This window comes from Dendronephthya gigantea, unplaced genomic scaffold (assembly GCF_004324835.1).
Source record: "Dendronephthya gigantea isolate DGI-Jeju-01 unplaced genomic scaffold, DenGig_1.0 000048F, whole genome shotgun sequence".
Lineage (NCBI taxonomy): Eukaryota > Metazoa > Cnidaria > Anthozoa > Malacalcyonacea > Nephtheidae > Dendronephthya > Dendronephthya gigantea.
The window spans coordinates 949,471-967,990 of record NW_021163058.1 but is presented as its reverse complement, the minus strand read 5'-3'; the positions used below and the strand labels follow the sequence as shown (position 1 = coordinate 967,990).

The 18,520-nt window shown below is 36.0% G+C and overlaps 3 protein-coding genes across 3 annotated transcripts; 1 reads left to right on the top strand and 2 right to left on the bottom strand.

Annotated features, from left to right (window-relative positions):
* Nucleotides 1-58: 58 nt before the first annotated feature.
* On the bottom strand, nt 59-1,256 carry LOC114528224 (40S ribosomal protein S25-like). Its single transcript, XM_028549847.1, has 3 exons — nt 1,189-1,256; nt 509-592; nt 59-353 (listed from the first exon to the last, which is right to left on the bottom strand). The coding sequence occupies exons 1-3, from the start codon at nt 1,189-1,191 to the stop codon at nt 93-95; spliced, it is 348 nt and encodes a 115-aa protein (XP_028405648.1). The 5' UTR covers nt 1,192-1,256; the 3' UTR covers nt 59-92.
* A 58-nt stretch (nt 1,257-1,314) lies between these two features.
* Nucleotides 1,315-6,926, top strand: LOC114528222 (activating signal cointegrator 1 complex subunit 2-like). Its single transcript, XM_028549846.1, has 12 exons — nt 1,315-1,449; nt 1,913-1,993; nt 2,393-2,587; nt 2,997-3,055; nt 3,247-3,358; nt 3,712-3,875; nt 4,078-4,464; nt 4,760-4,843; nt 5,021-5,309; nt 5,545-6,053; nt 6,347-6,425; nt 6,609-6,926. Exons 1-12 carry the CDS (start codon nt 1,435-1,437, stop codon nt 6,855-6,857), a joined length of 2,223 nt encoding a protein of 740 aa, XP_028405647.1. The 5' UTR covers nt 1,315-1,434; the 3' UTR covers nt 6,858-6,926.
* A 2,950-nt stretch (nt 6,927-9,876) lies between these two features.
* Nucleotides 9,877-18,142, bottom strand: LOC114528238 (interferon-induced very large GTPase 1-like). The gene is made up of 4 exons (XM_028549862.1): nt 18,035-18,142; nt 17,594-17,726; nt 13,034-16,693; nt 9,877-11,386 (listed from the first exon to the last, which is right to left on the bottom strand). Exons 3-4 carry the CDS (start codon nt 15,125-15,127, stop codon nt 10,070-10,072), a joined length of 3,411 nt encoding a protein of 1,136 aa, XP_028405663.1. The 5' UTR covers nt 15,128-16,693; nt 17,594-17,726; nt 18,035-18,142; the 3' UTR covers nt 9,877-10,069.
* Between the last annotated feature and the right edge of the window lie 378 nt (nt 18,143-18,520).

Genomic DNA, 18,520 nt, shown 5'->3' with positions numbered 1-18,520 from the left:
CAAGAGGTAATCATCATCTAACTTGGCAATAAATGAAAACAAAAACGAGAAGTTTTTATAACCATTCTTTATTAAGATCAAAAATACATGACCTAAGCATCTGCAGCAGCTTTAGTTGCTCTTGTGTAGATAACTTGAGCATTGTGTTTTGAGACAAGTTTGATCAAGCCTTTACTTAATAACTCATCACAAGCACGTCTTGCTAAGGATCCCCTGATCTTAAGGCGTTCGGAAACCACAGCTGGAGTGATCAATTTGTAGCTTGGTACTTCCTTGTACAGCTTATCGTATGTTGCTTTATCAAACAAAACCAAATTGTTCAATTTATCACGTACTTTTCCTTTCGACCATTTCTACAGTGGTAAAAAAGTTCAAACTTAGATGTGTTACATTCATTTAAACATTCCACAGCCATACATAGAGTCAACTTTCTAATGCTTCACTAATTCCATGTTGATCTATACTGTAATTTTCCTACTATGGCCAGTATAAACAGGAAAAAGGTTACCTTCTTTTTAGCTTTACCACCCGACCCAGCTGGTTTATCTTTTTTCGGTTTGGAGGAGGTCTTTGTATCTTGCTTTTTAGGCGGCTAAAAAAATGAAATATAACTTTAAAAAGTTGTCATCAAGATATTATTAACATTGACTAAGATATCTTTTGCTAATGTTATGTGTAAAATATATATGTGTCTTGTCTTCAAAGGCATGTTCATGAAGTGTTGACCCTTCATTACAGCTGACAAGGGCATACTGACTAGATTTTTAGTATAAAATTCTAGAGAAATATATTATCAGACAAAATTAAAGTGAGTTTGGTATTTTTTATGGTTGCATACATGCTTTATAACCTCCATAAGATTGACACTGAGTTAGCATTACTCAGTAATCCCAGCCTCAGCCCCCTATACTCTACAGTCTGATAAAGTAAAGCAATAAATACACACTGATCACATTCGCACTCAGGGCTTTTTACAATCATACAAATTTCTGTTCTACAAAATGTATCAAACACCGCAAAACAAAATCGAGATTCCACTAATTTTAAAACACTTGTATATTGAACTAGTCAAACGTAAGAAAGCTGAGGTAAAATAATAGGTAAAATGACTTATAGACCGAGGGAAAATGATCTAAAACCACTGAATATATTTCTAAATTTTACGCCACATGTAAAAATAAACCTCACCATTTTGATTCAGCGTGAGAAAAAGAAAGAACCAACCTCGCGTACTGCGCATGTGCACTAGGTACTCCAGGATATCCAGAAATCCTCTGTTATCCTTCATTATCCATTATCCTCCAGTTTCAAAAGCCTAAAAGGTGGTCATTTAAATCATGAATCACAATAATATATTTTGAGTAAAGGAAATGTAGTTTGATATTCCATTTTGTATAGAAATTTTGTAGATCCCGGGAGAAGAAAACATGTAAAATGCCAGCCTTCAAAGTAAGATGCATGATTTATTATATATAACATGTATTCATGTTTGGTTATAATATGGAAAGAAAAATATATATGCTGGCCTGGTTCCATATGAATGCAATTCTACAAATATAGTGAAATAATATGTGAAGCGAGATCCTGGCACTGCCAAGCTATCCCGGCTAAACCAGGCTGGCCTGTCTCATATGAACAGGCCCATCCACATAGAATGCCTGACTATTGCTCCCATTTGGTAGTGGAGAATTTGACATAGTATGTTTCACATTAGGAACAGAATTTGAAAAAAAAACCAGAAATAAAACTGGACTCTTAGTTTAGGAAAGCAAAAGGGGGGAAGAAAATATTAGCCTTAATTTCCTCAGATTTTTTAATAGTACCAAATGCATTTTGCCTATATATAGATATTGTTCAAGACTTTAGAAACTTTAGATTTATTACAATCATTTAATGTATCATTTGTTACCAGGAGGAAAATCTTCCACTTGACCTCAAATCTGATAAATATCATGACACAGTGACAGGAACATCTTCAGTCATTCCATTGTTGGTTTGTGAAGCAATTACTCAATTTTTGTTTATAATTACTAAATGTAAAGGACTATTTACAGTAATAATCACTGCCACTAAAAGATATCACAAAAAGTGGTGAAGAAGAGGGCTTTTAACAAATAAAAATGCCTATAGATTAGTATGAATGAACAGGGGGAGGGGGACCTTTGAGTTTTGAGTGATAATGATCAAAATAATCAAGACCTCAGTTGGTTTAAATTCCTCAGGCTGCAGCTTCCACAGATAAGGCCATCCTCTGCCTTGGTAATTCTGAATGTCCCACTCAACTTTATCAAATAATATTTTTTATTATTTGAATGCTTGTCATATTATTTGTTCTCCAAACAATTCCAAATATAAATTTTATATAATTTTTTTGCTTTTCTATTGTTTGAAGGATTCTAAATGGATTGAAAATGAGGAGATAGAATTTATCAGTTATGTTCCAGTTCCTGTGAATGTGGATATTCTCAAACAAACATGTTCTAATGTCAGTGAAACAGATCTTCAAGCTTGGGAAGATCGAGCAAAATTTATCAACACTGATCTCAATTGGTTGCTTTGTCAGTCACATTCTCGCTTTTGGAATCATGTACGGTGACCTCCAGTGACCTTTGTATGCGGTCTTGGACAGACCATTCCAAAAATTGCATCATATTAATTATCACATTTTTAGAAAATGACTTTCAGAAGCAAAGCATCCTTTTATAGAAAGCATTTTTTATTTCGAATGCCAAAATTAAAAGGCAAAAGGTCTGGTCTCAGAGATCTGCCTCTCTTTTGTGTTATGGCATATTCCCGCATTTGTTGTTCAAAATAATTTTTTTATGCATGTGTTAGAGAAGGAGGATGTCTTGCTTCTTGGACATTGTTAAAACATTAGCTCGAAAAAAGAATGCGAAATTTGTTTTTCTAAGTAGAACTCAGTGAGTTGTCCATTGCTAAAGCATATTGTATATGCAGTACAGGTGTGTATAATAGGCTGTATATTATTTTTTTAGGTGATTTTCAATAAATCAATAAATATGTGCCTTGATTCTTTTTTGAAATCGTCACCAAGGTTTGTAAAATCTCGTTTATAGGTTCATATTACTGTAAGATTAGCTGTACCGTACGTATAACGTATAGCGCACGGAGAAGCGAACTCTGAAACTGTTGACTGAGCTTGCTATGTTTGAATCATTTGCTATCAGTCATCACTTTTGCAATGAAGTTTCCTTACTTTTATGAATGTTAAATCCTTTTCTTTAGATCTCATGACCTGTGGAAATTTCTTCCGGATAGAATATTGAATCTTCAAAAAGAAATACATCGCAGTATATTCATGGTCTACCTGAGAATGGCAACACACAAGGAATCAAAAGTTTGTAGTTCTTGTTCACTTATAAAAATTCCAATTTTGCATAGGAGTCTTTATAATCACAGGGGCGTCAAATACTTTCTTACAGTGTCACATAGTGATTGAGAAAGTGTACGAGAGACGTAATCTTAAGGTGTGATAGTGTGATTAAACAATGTCTACAGGCCTTCTAGGAATTAGTATCTACTATGACTAATCTCACACATCTTTTAACCATCTGTTACCGATGCGTATTTTTACGTCAACAAGTCTTATTCTTTATTCCACAATATTGGTAAAACACACCAAACAAATCGACTTCTCTCGTCAATAGTGTCCCAAGTTGCAGAAAGCATGTTATTTTTTGTTTTGCTTAGGAAGATTTCTTTACCCCGGAGATATTTGGTGAAATATTGTACGAAAATTTCCTGTTCGATATCCCTAAAATATTGGATCTATGTTCGCTTTATGGCGGCGAGAATAGCAAGAACAACAATCTTTTATCCAAAATGCTGGAAAATGTTTTTAAAAAACAGCCAAAGTAAGTAACTAATATTAAATAATATTTTTCCTGAAGAATGCTGTAACCATTATTAATAGCACTGGCCTTGAAGCGATTGATTGCATTGTTCTTATGCAAAACAAACGTCGTCAACAGTCGTGATTTCCAGGATTCTACGAGAAAATGCACTTTATTCAATATTTAATGGTAGTATAATGTGTATTTTTATTTTCTATGGCAGGTATATTGATGATCTACGTGAAACAATTCCAAGTATTTGTCAAACACTGGATAAAATTAGAGACGACATTAATCCTGTTAAAGTTGGGAAAGAACGACGAAGTGAACTTCAACCAGCTGCCTTAAATGATTTTATAATATACCTTCATGATACCACACAAACATTGATATCATTTCTGCACACATTGACGTCATTGTGTCAATATTTCTTTAATGACGGCTTTGTACAGCGTATTGCTGGATTTTATGAGGAAACAATACCTTTATTTGATCAGCGATATCGCAGTTTGAAAACAGAAAGAACTTTTCTTAACAGAGTAAAGTTTAATTTGGTAAAAATATCACGTTTTATTATTGATGCTCATTGTCTGGTTGCACTAATGAATGGGTGAGTGGCTTGTCATTATTTTGTTACTTCTTTCGCTGTTTAGACTCTTATAAACTCTTAATTAAGGCACAAAATCACTTGAGCAATTTACGTATTTTCAGCGAAAATTGTTGTTTGTGTACTATGACATTGATTGTGGCATTTGTGTCGTAATGACGATTGGAGCAATATAGAGAAATCATGCAGTTTATATATAAAACACTAAATATCAGCACGATATACTGCTGTAGTTGATTTAAGCATTCATACCCAAATCTTAGCTAACTAGTAAATGTGATTTTTATTTTCATTATAGTGAAATTGAGAGTATTAATGAGATTAAAAAGAACAGTATCGAAGATTTCCTTTCAGTAATGATGGAGTTATTATCTTTTAAAAGGTAAAAAATATTTTTGTAAAGCAGCATTTCAGCGAACAGCTGGAGGGGTTATGAAATATGGATAATAATTTTTGAGGCTATCTGGACATAGGATTTTGTCTTGTGTTCGGCACTAAGATCTCCATATAAAAGACCAGTTTTAGAAAGTGAATCAATTTTATCTTGTCTTGTTATTAGATTTCTACGTGTATACAATCTTCAGTATAGTATTGAGTTGGATATAGATATAATTCACTCGTCTGGGCAACCTGTGGATGAAACGCGACTACAATATCTAATATCTGCCATAAGTGAACTGGGGGTTCCCAGCGATAAATCAATGAAGATGTGGCCACAACAATTAAATGATAAATCTCGTAAGTCGAAGTCAGAGGGCCAACATTCCTGGGATAAAATAAAGCCTGCAACCTCACCTGTTGGAGCTGATGTCATCATGCACGCATCTTCCTCTAAGGAAGCTGTGGAAGTAAGTGATGATAACAATGATGTTAAAATATTGGAGTGATTCGCTCTGTGATGTTTGCTTTCGTTGTCTTGGTTGAAACCATGGTCAGTGCATGATGTCTGTGAGCATAACCACGGTTTATTGTGCATGTCTGTGTTTAAAAGTAACTATACTGTAGAGTGAAAGCAACTTCGGTAAATGGTTGGCGTTCGATGGAACCTATGTACTCAAACTAATTTGTTTTCTTGTGTTGTAGACGTCCTCAGAAAGCATGAGTGATGTAGCACTCAGTTCAATGATTTCACATGTGAAAGATCTACTGCCAGACTGTGGCGAAGGATTCATACTTTTATGTTTGCAAAACTTGAACTATGATGTCGAGAAAACTATAAACTTAATACTTGAAGACTCTCTTCCTGGGGAATTAAGTAATCTTGATCGTAATTTAAGTAAGAGTGAGGCGATGAAGAAACCGGATGTATTGTCTTCAAGACATAATATCTACGACAAGGACGAATTTGATGTGTTTTCAAATGCAAACGTGGATCTCTCTCGGGTACGCAAAGGAAAGACTCGCGCTACGGAAAGTATGAAGACGGTATTTGATAAAGAAAGAGATGTTGAAAGTACGAAAAATTTAATCTTAAATTATGATGAAACATTTAACGACTATGAAGACGAATATGATGATACTTATGATGAACAAAATGTCGGAGCTCAAGATGCTGATTCAGCTGATGAATTAAGTGAAATTACATTGAGAAGGTAATGATTCATTGTGTGAAATTTAGGTGGGGAAAAGTGCAGTGGGAGCGATAAAAAAACAAGATCATCATTGTTCACTACTTTTAGTAAAGTCATTTCTCAGTCCTTCACAACCATCTGTGCTCTGCTCGGTAATATTCGGGCCAAACAACTTGCATGTTAACTATGTTTCAACGAATTTTGGCAGTGAAATAAATTACGTTCTCTGTCAAGGTATTGTCCACAATTATTAATCAACAACCTCGCTGCTTCTGGTGATAGTATCAAATAACAGATCTCATATAAATTACTAGGCCTTTTACAACTCCTCGTGCTCTGCAGCATTTAAAAGAAGTTGCTGATGATGATGGGGATGAGAATGATGATGTACAGGTCAGTGAATTGTTTGCTATATAGAGTTAAGGCAATATAGAACAGCATCATCCTTGATCACCATGCATGCATTGTTCAGCCACCTATTCAATTTATATAATATAACATCTATTGTATATTTCGGCTTGTCTCAGGTGAACGGTTTTTTTATGCTTTTGATTTTATTTCATGTGATCAATGTAGGACACTGGGGAAACTTCTTCAAAGGGGGATGAACAAAAGGAATGTAATGACGGTGAGAAGCAGCAACGTGGTCATCGTCATGGTAACCAAAGACAGCAAATCTTTGGTAACAATGACGTAGGCAAACGTCAAGTGCGAAGTGGTAATACAGAGCGTGATAGATCATATAAAGATAAACATAAAGCAAAGATTGCTAATCATAACAGAAAGACGGCGGCTGCTAAGAAATATTCTAAAGGAATGATGTAATAGTAATCTGAAGACCAGATTATATCTGTGTTGATATCAGTGTTGATATAAAGCCGTTGCTGTGATTAATTTGCTGTGATTAGTTGTTAATTCAGATTCAGGAGTTGTATGGGGTTCTCCCCATGAATATTTTCTGTATTTGACACTATTCAATATGACAATATTTTGGGGGGCACTTTCTGCCAAACCATCTCGGCGCAGCGATGTTTGTAGAAGATCATTGCTTTCTTCTGAACATGATTATTTTGCTATGATTTACACACAAAAGGGACCTTCACGGCGGGCTTCACTGGGGGGAAAGTCATCACTGGCGGGCTGAAGGAGGAGCTAGTAAGCTTTTGCCAGCCATCCAGTTAAAAAGGCCTAAACTCTAGAACTAGATGTACATGCAAACACTATCTTACCTTTCTTTCTACAATGCTTTTAATAAACGCAATTGAACTCTCGCGATACATTTTGAGGCGTGATCAATGCATTCTGAAGAAGCTGAAGCATGTATCTTTTGCCACTAGAAAAGTGGCCGTTAGATAAAACTGCTGAACTTATACGTGAGTGAAAAGAAACTCACAGTTAAACAAATTACCTAACAAGCAGCCCTTCAATAGACACTACACTATACAAAAAGGCCGCGGCATTTATTCAAAACAATAGGACATATGCCTCCCTTGACCGTCACCCCATTATATAAAGAATAATGGTTAGGAAAGAATTACTATTATCCTCCCCTTCCTCGACTGACCTGAAAAAATGTATTTGACATAAAAAAGAAAGTTGCTTATAAATTTCATTTTTCCAAAAAAAAATTTTAGACTAGTTTATATACTGTATATGAAATATCCCAATCAAAGATCAACAGTTACAGTTATAACCACATATGTAGGCGTTATAATTAAAAGTTTATATAAATGTCTACAATATTTCAAGCAATTATAAAATCAGTGGTGTGAAAATATTAATTCATAAAATGTGGTAGCTATAAGAGGTTGCTTCTCGAATGTTTTAATATGATTTTTTATTTAGGCTGGCTTTGTTGTCATATAACTATAAATGACATTATAATTTATAGAGTTTGAATTGATTTGCTTTCTTTTGTGAAAATAATTTTTTTTTTGCTTGTTGAAATATTTTATCTTTTTATGTTTACGCCCGTGACATGCACAAGTGCGCAAAAACACAAGCAACAGATTAAAAATATTTTGATATACTGCTAAATACAGTTTTTCGAAAGAATGCTAATTTTTTTAATACAACTTTAAAAAAAATTCTGCTGTGAAAAAAATTGCATTCTACCAGCTCACGCCCATCTTTCATGTGCATTTAACGTTTTAACGTTTCGTCCGTTCTTTCAGTTTTCAGTTTGTTCATTGTTTAAGCGTTTTCTCCACCTCTCCGTATAATGGCTAATGCAATATCTCGGGTAAACTTCATCAATGCAACGCATGAAAGGCTGTTGCAATCCAAAATTTTTCTATACCGGATATCAATATATTTAATTATAATTCGTTTTGTTTTTTGACTGTCGTCGTGTTCTGAGTTGCAAACTTACAGGATTTCCATCTCGTTTTGAGGTCGAGCTTCTCAGGCTCCAGCCACCATTTTAACATCATTATTTATTAAAGTAATAGGTTCAACGCATCACATTTTTCGTCGGACATTAACATAGACATCAGTCAGTTAGTTTGAGAAATTGGTGTAGTTGTGTTCTTGATTGCGTTCTTGTGTTAATGAATTTAAAACTTCGTTTTCTTTTGGCGTTGATATTTTCTCTCCACAGACCGAACTGTTGAAATTAAACTAACAGTATACGGTATAATGTGCGCGATGATTTGAGTTCATGAATCTTCGGTCTATTTTCTGTCATCTTTGACTTTTTCAGAAGTTGATTTAACTGGAGGCTTTGCCATGCTGCGATCATTTACAACTTCCTGTACTGTACTGCATTGCATATTGTTTTGTTGTCCATTATTGCTACCGATTCGGCCTTTTTCTCCTTTCTGTGAAGCTCGACCTTTTATTTCTGATCTCATCCAGTTTGTTGCATTTGGTAGAATTCAATTTTTTTACGCAAAATTTGATCCACATATATACATGGTAAAATGGTACGATGTCAATGTTCTTCCGGCTGCATAAAATTTATTTGTATTTTTAGCCTGTTGCTTGTCTGCATAAAGATATTTATAATTGATAAGTTGAAAGTATATAAAAAAAATGAAGTACGGTTCATTTTCTAACATTTTATGGGGTTTTAGATATTTAGTCATATGACAACAAATCAGCCGATTTTTCCATGCATGTGCTCACCTCGTACCTCGGGTTTGGCATGTGCTCAGTCGTCCCGAGCCCGAGGGTTCAGTTAATATAAATTATGTCAACAATTGCTTTATCGACAAGCTTCAACTAATTCAGACCACTGATTTTTGTATTAAGCATATACCATTATAATTTTCTATATAGTAGAACTAAATGCATTACTGGAATATCATACACTCAAAGTAGACACTATCGCATGCATGAGGTCACGCGCACTCATTGAGTAAGAAACAGCTTTCTGATAATATAAGTAACAAAATTTATATGTCACACTGATCGAGTGTGAGTGTTAGTGAGCTTTTTAGGATACAGGCGTATGTTTTTTTGAAGTTCAAGATGCGATTTACGGTCTAATTATTATATCTACGGCAACGCCCTAATTATAATTTGGATTAATTGTTTACTAAATTAAAGATGAATTTAAAAATTACAACTATTTTCACATGTTTTGTATATGCGGTCAGCCATATCAAACAGCTTTGTTTAAACCTTATCGAGGGATAGCAAACACTTAATTGCAATAGAAATAATGCGATTAGGTATACAGGGTGTCCCAAAAAAAACGCAACCACTTAAATATGCAAGAATATTAATATTGTTCGGGTTTGCACCATAGTTCAGCTAAAATGACTTTTAGCATTGTAAATGAAGGATTAAGAGCCATTTTCAATTCCCAGAGGTGCTTATCTATTGCGCTTTAGAGCTGTATTAATGTTCTGCATATTTAAGTGGTTGCTTTTTTTTTGGGACACCCTGTATTTTAGGTTAGCTATATACATTATGCCAGTTCTTATATATGCTTAGCAATGTTTTAAAAATTTGGAAAAGAAGCGAAAGGTTGACCATATATTGATGTACTGATAATTATTTGTATTATGAAAGGTTAGGTGAAGCTAGATAAATTATACTAGGTTAAATTCTTCACGAAGTTGCTGCTTTGCTTCGTCAAAAGAAATGTTTTTCCATGCTAGAGGCACCTCTGGTGGTTCTGCACTATAGTAAGTCGCTAGCTCGTTTGCGTATGTCGCAATAAACCACTTCCAATATGCGGATGCCTCAAAAGATTGGTCAGGTGGAATTGCCCAGGATTTGTAATAGTCGTTAACTGTTTGGTACTCTTTATAACGATGCCACTGATCAGATGTATCCACATTTTTGAATGAGCCGTCGCTATCAACCAAGGTTGTGCATATTTTAGTTACTAAAATATTCGTGTGTACATTTCTATAACCAGTTATTCCCTGAGGACGGTGAATCCTTGTTGAGTGTCCACCCGCATGATTTCGAACGGTTTGATCACATAAACCCTTGCAGAATGGACAACACTCCTGACAGCCGAACATCATATCGAGTAATTTTGAATGAGGTGTTGGATTCCATGCTTTGTAAAATTTCTGATTCACACCTCGGTCGATTAAAAGCTGTAAAAATTCCTTTACCAATTTAATGGCCTGACTCTCAAACATCTCAAAATCTTTTAAATCATTATCAATTGCTGCGACAGCGAACATTTCTGTGGTAATCTCGAGCGTCGAACAGCTATCAACAAAGTTCTCTATCCAGAAAGAAAACGTTGCTCCCTGGGACGATCCCACTCTTCTGTTTGAGGATAAAATGGCCGCAATCACTTGTTCCTGGATTCTTCTCACCTCATTTTCAAGAAGTAAGTTAACTGAGTTGTCTGCATTAGTGAGGCAATAGTATTCAATGGATTCAATTAACTTATCTTTGAGAAACTTGACAGGGTTTAAAAGATACTCTGTGTAGGGTTTAAACTGGCAATCCTCTCCAAGTTGAATTAGTACACTTGCATGAAACTGTCCTTTACTTTGGAATTCATTTTTTTTCAGGATTTCCCCAGCAACTGCTGATCCCATGCTTTTATTCAAATCAGACTCGATTGCCTTTTGAAGAACGTCTACCATCAAAGTGGCAGCAAGCACTTCTTTTTTCATCTCTTTACACGTGTTTAAGAAATATTTTTCGAGGGATGGTCGCAAATTTCTCTCCAGATCTCCTCTTATGTCCCGCTCCTGGATGTAACGTTCTTCCATCTGACAGAAATCGTTGTACGTATTGGCAAAGACGAAAAGTAACGTATCACACAACAAGCTGTAGGGAAAATTAAACTTATGATTTTTTGTTAAATCTTTAATTGTGGAGATAACAAGAAAGTACATCCGTTTCAAATCAGCAGGTCTGCATCTGACACCTGACTTATTATTATTATTATTATTATTATTAGTTTATTAAAATCGTATCGCAGTACAAACTGAATTACACGATTATCGTTACATAGGGTATTAAATATTGTAAAGTGTTACAGAATATTAATAATTTATAAAATAATCATCAATATAGTCTACATAGGTAGGCCTAATTGAGAAGTTATATATACAACGGTAAAATGACTTATTTACATACTTAGCTAGATTAAAATGGAATTTGAATATTGTAGTTCAATATTATTTTTTTAAATATTATACTTAACTGTAACAAAGTTACGAAACCGCTCAGTGCATATAAGCGGTGGAGATCGAATATTGTTTTGATTTCGTAGATAATAATCATGAGCGGGTTCTTGAGATTCTACTTTAACAATAGATTCTAATGGATTACAAAAGTGTGTCTTGGATTCCCTTAACCTATGAACGAACAGTTTGCAAGCCACGTCTCTACGATTTATCAATTTATCAAGTCCTGTAACAACAAGCGCATCAGCATATGACAACGTCGGGTAAATAATTTGAGAGCACGCCGTTGGATAGATTCAATTTCATCTGACAATGCGGATGACAAGGTAGCCCACGATGGCGATGCATACTCCAGTAGCGAACGGACGAAGGAACAATATACCATGGACAGGTCGGATTGTTTTAAACCAGCTTTCCGTAATTTGCGAAGAGAATATAATCGTGAATTAGCCTTTTTAATTATATAATCAACGTGGGTATCCATGTAAGATCATTAGACAAATGAACGCCGAGTAACTTGAATGTAGACACAAGCTCTATAGGAACGCCTGCAACGTAGATAGGACTGAAGGAGGTATGGTTATATTTCAAGAAGCTTATAATCATCTCCTTACATTTTTTTGGATTGAGTTCCATTCCTCTTTTTCATGGCGGAACAGGGAAATCTCATTTACATTAGGGTAGAAAACTAGGCGAACCCCGCGGAATGATCTCAAAAGCTGTCGAATCGTCTACAAATTTGATACGGCCCTGCCAGTTATTTAGAAGCTGGTTGACGAGAATTGCAAACAAAATGGGTCCAAGTTTGGTACCTTGCGGTAAACCACCATTAGTTTTCTTCCATGAGGAATAGCAATTGTCAATTTTTACACGTTGTTCGCGGCCAGTAAGAAAATCCTTGATCCACCGAACAATAGAAGGATGGACATCGAGACGCTTTAATTCTTCAATTATAATATTATGGTCAACCAGGTCAAAACCTTTTCTAAAATCTGCAAAGAATATTCTAATAGAGCACTGGCCTGACTCGAGAGCTGCTAAGACTGAGTGTAATAGGTAGACCAAGGCATGGGTTGTGGATTTTCTCGGAAGGGAAAATTGTTTAGGGTCCATTTTGTTAGCAACTTGCGACAACAAGGATTTAAGGGTAAAACCTTCTAAAACCTTTGCCACTTGGGATGTTAGAGAAATTGGACGCAGATCGTTCTCGAGGGTTGCTGGGGGTGACACTTTCGGAACTGGAATAACGACAGCACGCTTTAGTTGATGTGGAAAAATTCCTTGTTGTATTGATGAATTGTATATATCAGCCAGAACAGGAGCAAATTCGATAGCAAACATTTTGAGCAGTATATTAGGAATTCTATCTGGTCCTGTGGACTTATTGGTCTTCGATGTCTCGCTTACAAAATTAAATGCTGCATTTATCGCATCATCCCGGATTTTCTCTGCATCCATAACCAGCTGCGGATTATTTCGAAACATTTGCAGAAATCTTTCTAAACCACCTACTTGAAGCTGATTCTGAATGGATGGGCAAATGTTCCTAAAATTCAACAAATTGCATCCTTGTGCGTTGTATTTTTCTTTCATTTTTCCAGTCAGCCTACCGTCTGTGTGAAGTAGGACAATCATCATTTCTCGATTAACGTCAACACGTTTGTCGATGCATGGTTGAACATCTTCAATCCAATGTTGCCATTCTTGCTCGAATTTAGCAGCGCACTTTTCCACATCATCTGTATCTTCAACTGAGGAAATAAACTTTCTAGCCTTTGCAAGTAACTCGTTTTCACACGTTTGTTTCTTTATGTCCACCTCCTGTCGGTTTTGCCAATAAAGAAAACTAGCTTTGCAATTTTTCATGACCTCTGTGATCTGGCAATCCATAAGGTAATTGATTTTATTCATGATATTTTCTTTCCATTGCTCAAGAGTTGCCTTGTCTTCATTCGTTTCGAAGAAATCTTCCATAGCTTTCCCCATTTTTTTGCCAAGTTCATCTCCTCGTTCTCTAATCTCCATTTTACCGACAGACCAAATATCTTCTCGATCCTCTGCTGAACCTCTCATTAATAATACTTGAATTTTTTTTTCAAGTTCGGTCATGCCAGTCACTATTTTCATGGATTCCTCAAAATATTTTTGATCTAAAGATGTATAAGCGCGCACCTCGATTGTGTTCCGAAAGCTAAAAATGAAATTTTCGCGTAGGATGGCCTTCCAGAGATCACAGACACGCTTTTTAAACTGAGAAATAGGATGATGAGAGCGTTCTGGTGAACACATTAATGAAATAATTTTTTCCTTTACTCTTTGAACAGCTCTTCCATAATCAGGATTCATCGGTGCCATTGGTGGACTTCCTTGGAGAAGGTTCGGTATGTAAAACACGTCATCGTTTTCATCAAATGAAAGGATATCGTTCAATTCTTGAAACGTGTCTTCACAGTTTTCTTCAATAGCAGCTAGTTTGGCCATTTCATCCAGTTTCTTTTTGAGAGAAATGCGCTCAGTCGCCAGAACGTCTGAGGCTTCAACAGCTGCAACATTTTGATGAACAATTTGACATATTCTTTTTTCCTTGACCAGTTTCATCTTCAAGAAGGCGTGAACGGCAATTTCCAAGAATTCTTTCATATCATTGTAATTCTCACCAAAGATATTGACTATAGTGAGATCAGCTATGCCAATTGCAAACGTTGCCAATTCATTATCATGTTGTCGAACTTCTGGATCTGCAGATCCTCTAAGACCTTCAGTATCGATGATCAAAACATAATCAAAGTTTGACGAAGACATTAGAGAATCACTAACTGGAATAAGACTGGCAAAAGCTCCACGCGTGCACCTGCCTGCACTGACTGGAAACTCCAAGCCAAACATTGTGTTTAACATCGTCGACTTACCTGAACTTTGAATGCCTAGAACGGAAATTACAAAGATTTTTGCGTTGTTTGTTTTAAGCGCAAGTTTACTGTATACAGCATTAAACCATTTTAGCGGAATGTACGAGGAATCACCGTCCATCAGCTCAAGAGGCTGTCCTGAAAGCAACATGTCCGCAGCAGCTCCTGCATAGTTAAGCAGACTGATTTCTGTAAGTTCGAACATCTGGGCGATTTCTCGAATTAAATGTTCCAAACCAAACGAACTTTCTATAATTGTATCTTCTAATTGTTTAAGATGTTCCTTTTCTTCCGAAATGAAACGATCGTCAGAGATATCCAGTTGCTTTTGTTTCTTCTTTTTCTGCATCTTGAGCCACACATCACGGTATTGTACTTGTAAGGATCCTATAACATTCAGAGACATCTTATCTAGATCATGTTTCAATATCGCCAAAGCATACCGTCGTTCGACATCATTCATCACTGCTATTCGATTGAGACATCTGCGTATTTCTTTCTCCATTTCAAAAAAACGATTCTTTTTGAGAATCTCTTGCTTCCTTCTTCTTCTTAAAATTGTCGTCAATGCGTTCATTTTCAGACTTATTTGCCTGTGGCTTTGGGCAAAAATTCTCTCGTTCTAAACTTGCAATCACAGGGACTTGAGTCTGTAACTTTAATTGCATTTTAGCATCTTTGGGACCCATGTTCATCCACGGGCTTATGCTTTCCCGCCAAATAGAGTTGTTATCAGAGTCTTCGTCGAGGTAAATGTTACATTCATTTGCCAACGTAGCACTGATTTCCTTCAACGGCGTGCCTTTGGATGTGTTGATATTCCTTTGAATTTTTTCCCGAATAGTTTCAACGAAGTCGTCTTCATTTGCTTGTGCGCTCCTGTTTAAGGAAGAAAACCTACCTCGATGTTTTCGTTTGAAGTCATCAAAATATTGCTTCGCGTCTTCTCTTGGCTTGTCATTGAAGATAAGAACAAATTTGGTTTCTGCTTTTGCCATCTCGATCAAAATGCCATTCGTCGATTCATTTGGATATTCAGACGGAAGAATCAAGAATATGACGGATGAAATTTTTGTCATGACACTCAATTGTTTCTTGAAATTCCTAACGTCTCCTCTCAAGTTCGCGAAGCAAATTTCATTTTGGAATGCCTGACTATTTCTTTCTTCAGGTAGGTACCAACACAGTTCTACCAATCCATCAACGATTTGTCGTTTAACTCCGCCCCCTTTGCAATCTTTGTGGAAGAAGAAATCATGATATCCATTTACGTCACTTATAACCTTGTTCAACAGAACGGATTTGGAGAATCCGTTTTTTTCAATACGGACAAAGGTGACAACTGGAAAGGGATGTTCCAAAACAAAGACATGTTGAGCTTTTGGACGCTCGCTGGTCTTACTTGCTGATTTCCATGATTTCTTTATTCCTTCTAAAGCCCATATCAACATTGTGATTTTCTCAGAAGGTTCTACAGGATCAGGAAGGAGAAAAGGAACGCTGAGTTGACAACTAGATAATTTGATAGCGAGATCCTGACGCAGAAAATCATCAGAGCAATGAAATATGGCAATAAATGCATCCATAGGGTTCACTGTTTCTTTTAGTCTTTCGTCTTCCATTGCCTGCTCTCTGTCTTCATCATCACTTTCATCAAAAGTTGCTGCTGCAGCTTTCTTAACGCTCTCATCGCGCGGTTTTAGTTTAAATGCTCGTGCATGATAATCAACTATCATTAATTTTTCAACAATATACTTAGGAACTTCATTAATTGATGTTAAAGCTTTATCATTAATAGTGTTGTTATCCACCATCCTAGCTTTTTTTAAAGTAAATTTATCGTCAGGGCTTAAGTTAAGGTAGTTTAATAAATTAGTGTATTCTGCTTCTCTCACTCGAGGTCCAATGCTAAGCTCGTTTAACTCTACAACCTCTAATTCAGTACGATCAATAGCTGCAGTGGTTTCGGGATCCTCACCCTTTTCCGAATTCTCGTGACTTGTTGAGGACTGGTGAGATGACTTGTTGAAGATTGTGTCATCGCTTGCTAAAAATTCTTCTGATGATTCGTTTTCAGAATCACTCAGTCGACTACTAACACTGCTAAAAAGATCCTTTAGGCTTTTCCACCATTGATCCATCACTGAAACAGAGGTTATTAAATTACTTATAATCGCTGAGCTGATGTAAATAAATGGTCCGAAAGTGGACATCGTCGACTGAAGTACGATATATATGAAAAGGCAGAAAAGCAGCCTTGTTCTCATATGTCAGGACAGTAGGCGATATATCGTTGCTACGAAAAAAAGTAATTAAAAATAACAATTTATTCGTCAGTGAAACAAAAGCCAATTAACCATCGCCAGTTTTTAGAAAACAGAGTTTTGGAGGACCAAAACGAAGCGTTGAGATTTACCTGATATTTTGGGCAAATGGCAAATACCCGGGAAGTCTCATTTTTGCTGCAGGCTGCAGCAGGGACAAAGAAAGCCCCCCCCCTTCCCGAAATTGTTTTTGACTTCAAGCATCAAATCGTCCATATGATATTTCTCATAGACGAAATTGATGTACCAGGCTTTTGTCTAAATAGCGACAAAAACACTTGATTCTGCTTATCGACTTGTATCAACGTTTGAGATCAGTGCTGTTTTGTTGGCAAACAAACGTCAGAGAGACTTGGAACTCGCATTAACCTGCATCAACTTGTATAAACTTGCATTATTGTTTTACCCGGCATTAAGATTATGAAACGAGAGGTTTTGGCCAAACACTTTTATTTGCCAACTTGTAGGCCAAACGGTTGGCTTACATGTTGTCTGAAAGTTCAAAATTAATTATTTGCATCCACTTTTGGCTAAGACACGACACTGTAAGCCTGTAACAATATTAGATATCACTTCAATCCGGCGGTGTTCTAGCGTCTTAATTTTACTGTTGCAAACAATACCATGAAAGATATCTAAAACGTTTGTGGTATCAATTTGTATTTCTTATAAGAAAAGATATATCTTGCGTATTATGGGTTCGAAACCTTCTAATTTACCTGCGTAAATTTGACTGTGTTATCAGTCTCTTCTATGCAAATGTGGGAATTTCAACTGGCTGACTCATAGAATCAGATCGTAAACCAGTTTCCAATGGCAATAAAAGGAGTAATCTTATGTAGGTTAGCAGATCTATAAAGGGGATTGAATATATCAGTTATAAAGTTGTAGTCTATATGATAAACCAGAATGAGATAAACCAAAATGATGTACTACAATGATACTGTCAATAGAAATTTGCGAGAGTTCTTTCGTTTGTTTGTTGACCACAAACGCATTATCAGCATCGCCCGCACAATCGTCTCTACCGCAACGACCCCAAAGGCTGTATGAAACAGTGGAGGGATGGACGCAGCCTCACTATATGGACTAATACGTGTTTGATGTATTGTATAGGGAATATACACTGGTAACACTGAAATATATATCGTTTAACTTACTTTCATTTTCATTGTTCATTCTTTCGCAGCTGAGGAAAACATCTTCTGGGCAATTGCAATTATTTAAAAAAATTTGAACATGGAGGTATATTGTAGTATCTGTAGTATTTTAAATAAAACTTGCTTCAAAGAGCTTATAATTTCCACAGCAATAAAACAAGATAATAGCACAGTGAGTAGCTGCACTGCCGGCTAACTAAACATGAAAGGATTAAACAAGCTAGTGTTCAATTCCGGAAAGGATTACACCCCGCGGTGTAATATATCTTTCGATATAAAAAAAAACGACCTATGAACTCAAAGTTGCATAAGCACACAAAATACCAACATTTTACGATTGTCCCTTTAGTGACTTACATTAAAGGTTAAAGGTTTTTTTAGGAGAACAAAAACAGAACAAAATTAAATCCTATAAATTAAATCTTGAATTTTTGCAGGGGGACGAAGGCAGAGTATACGATTTTTAAGACCTAACCAGGAATATTG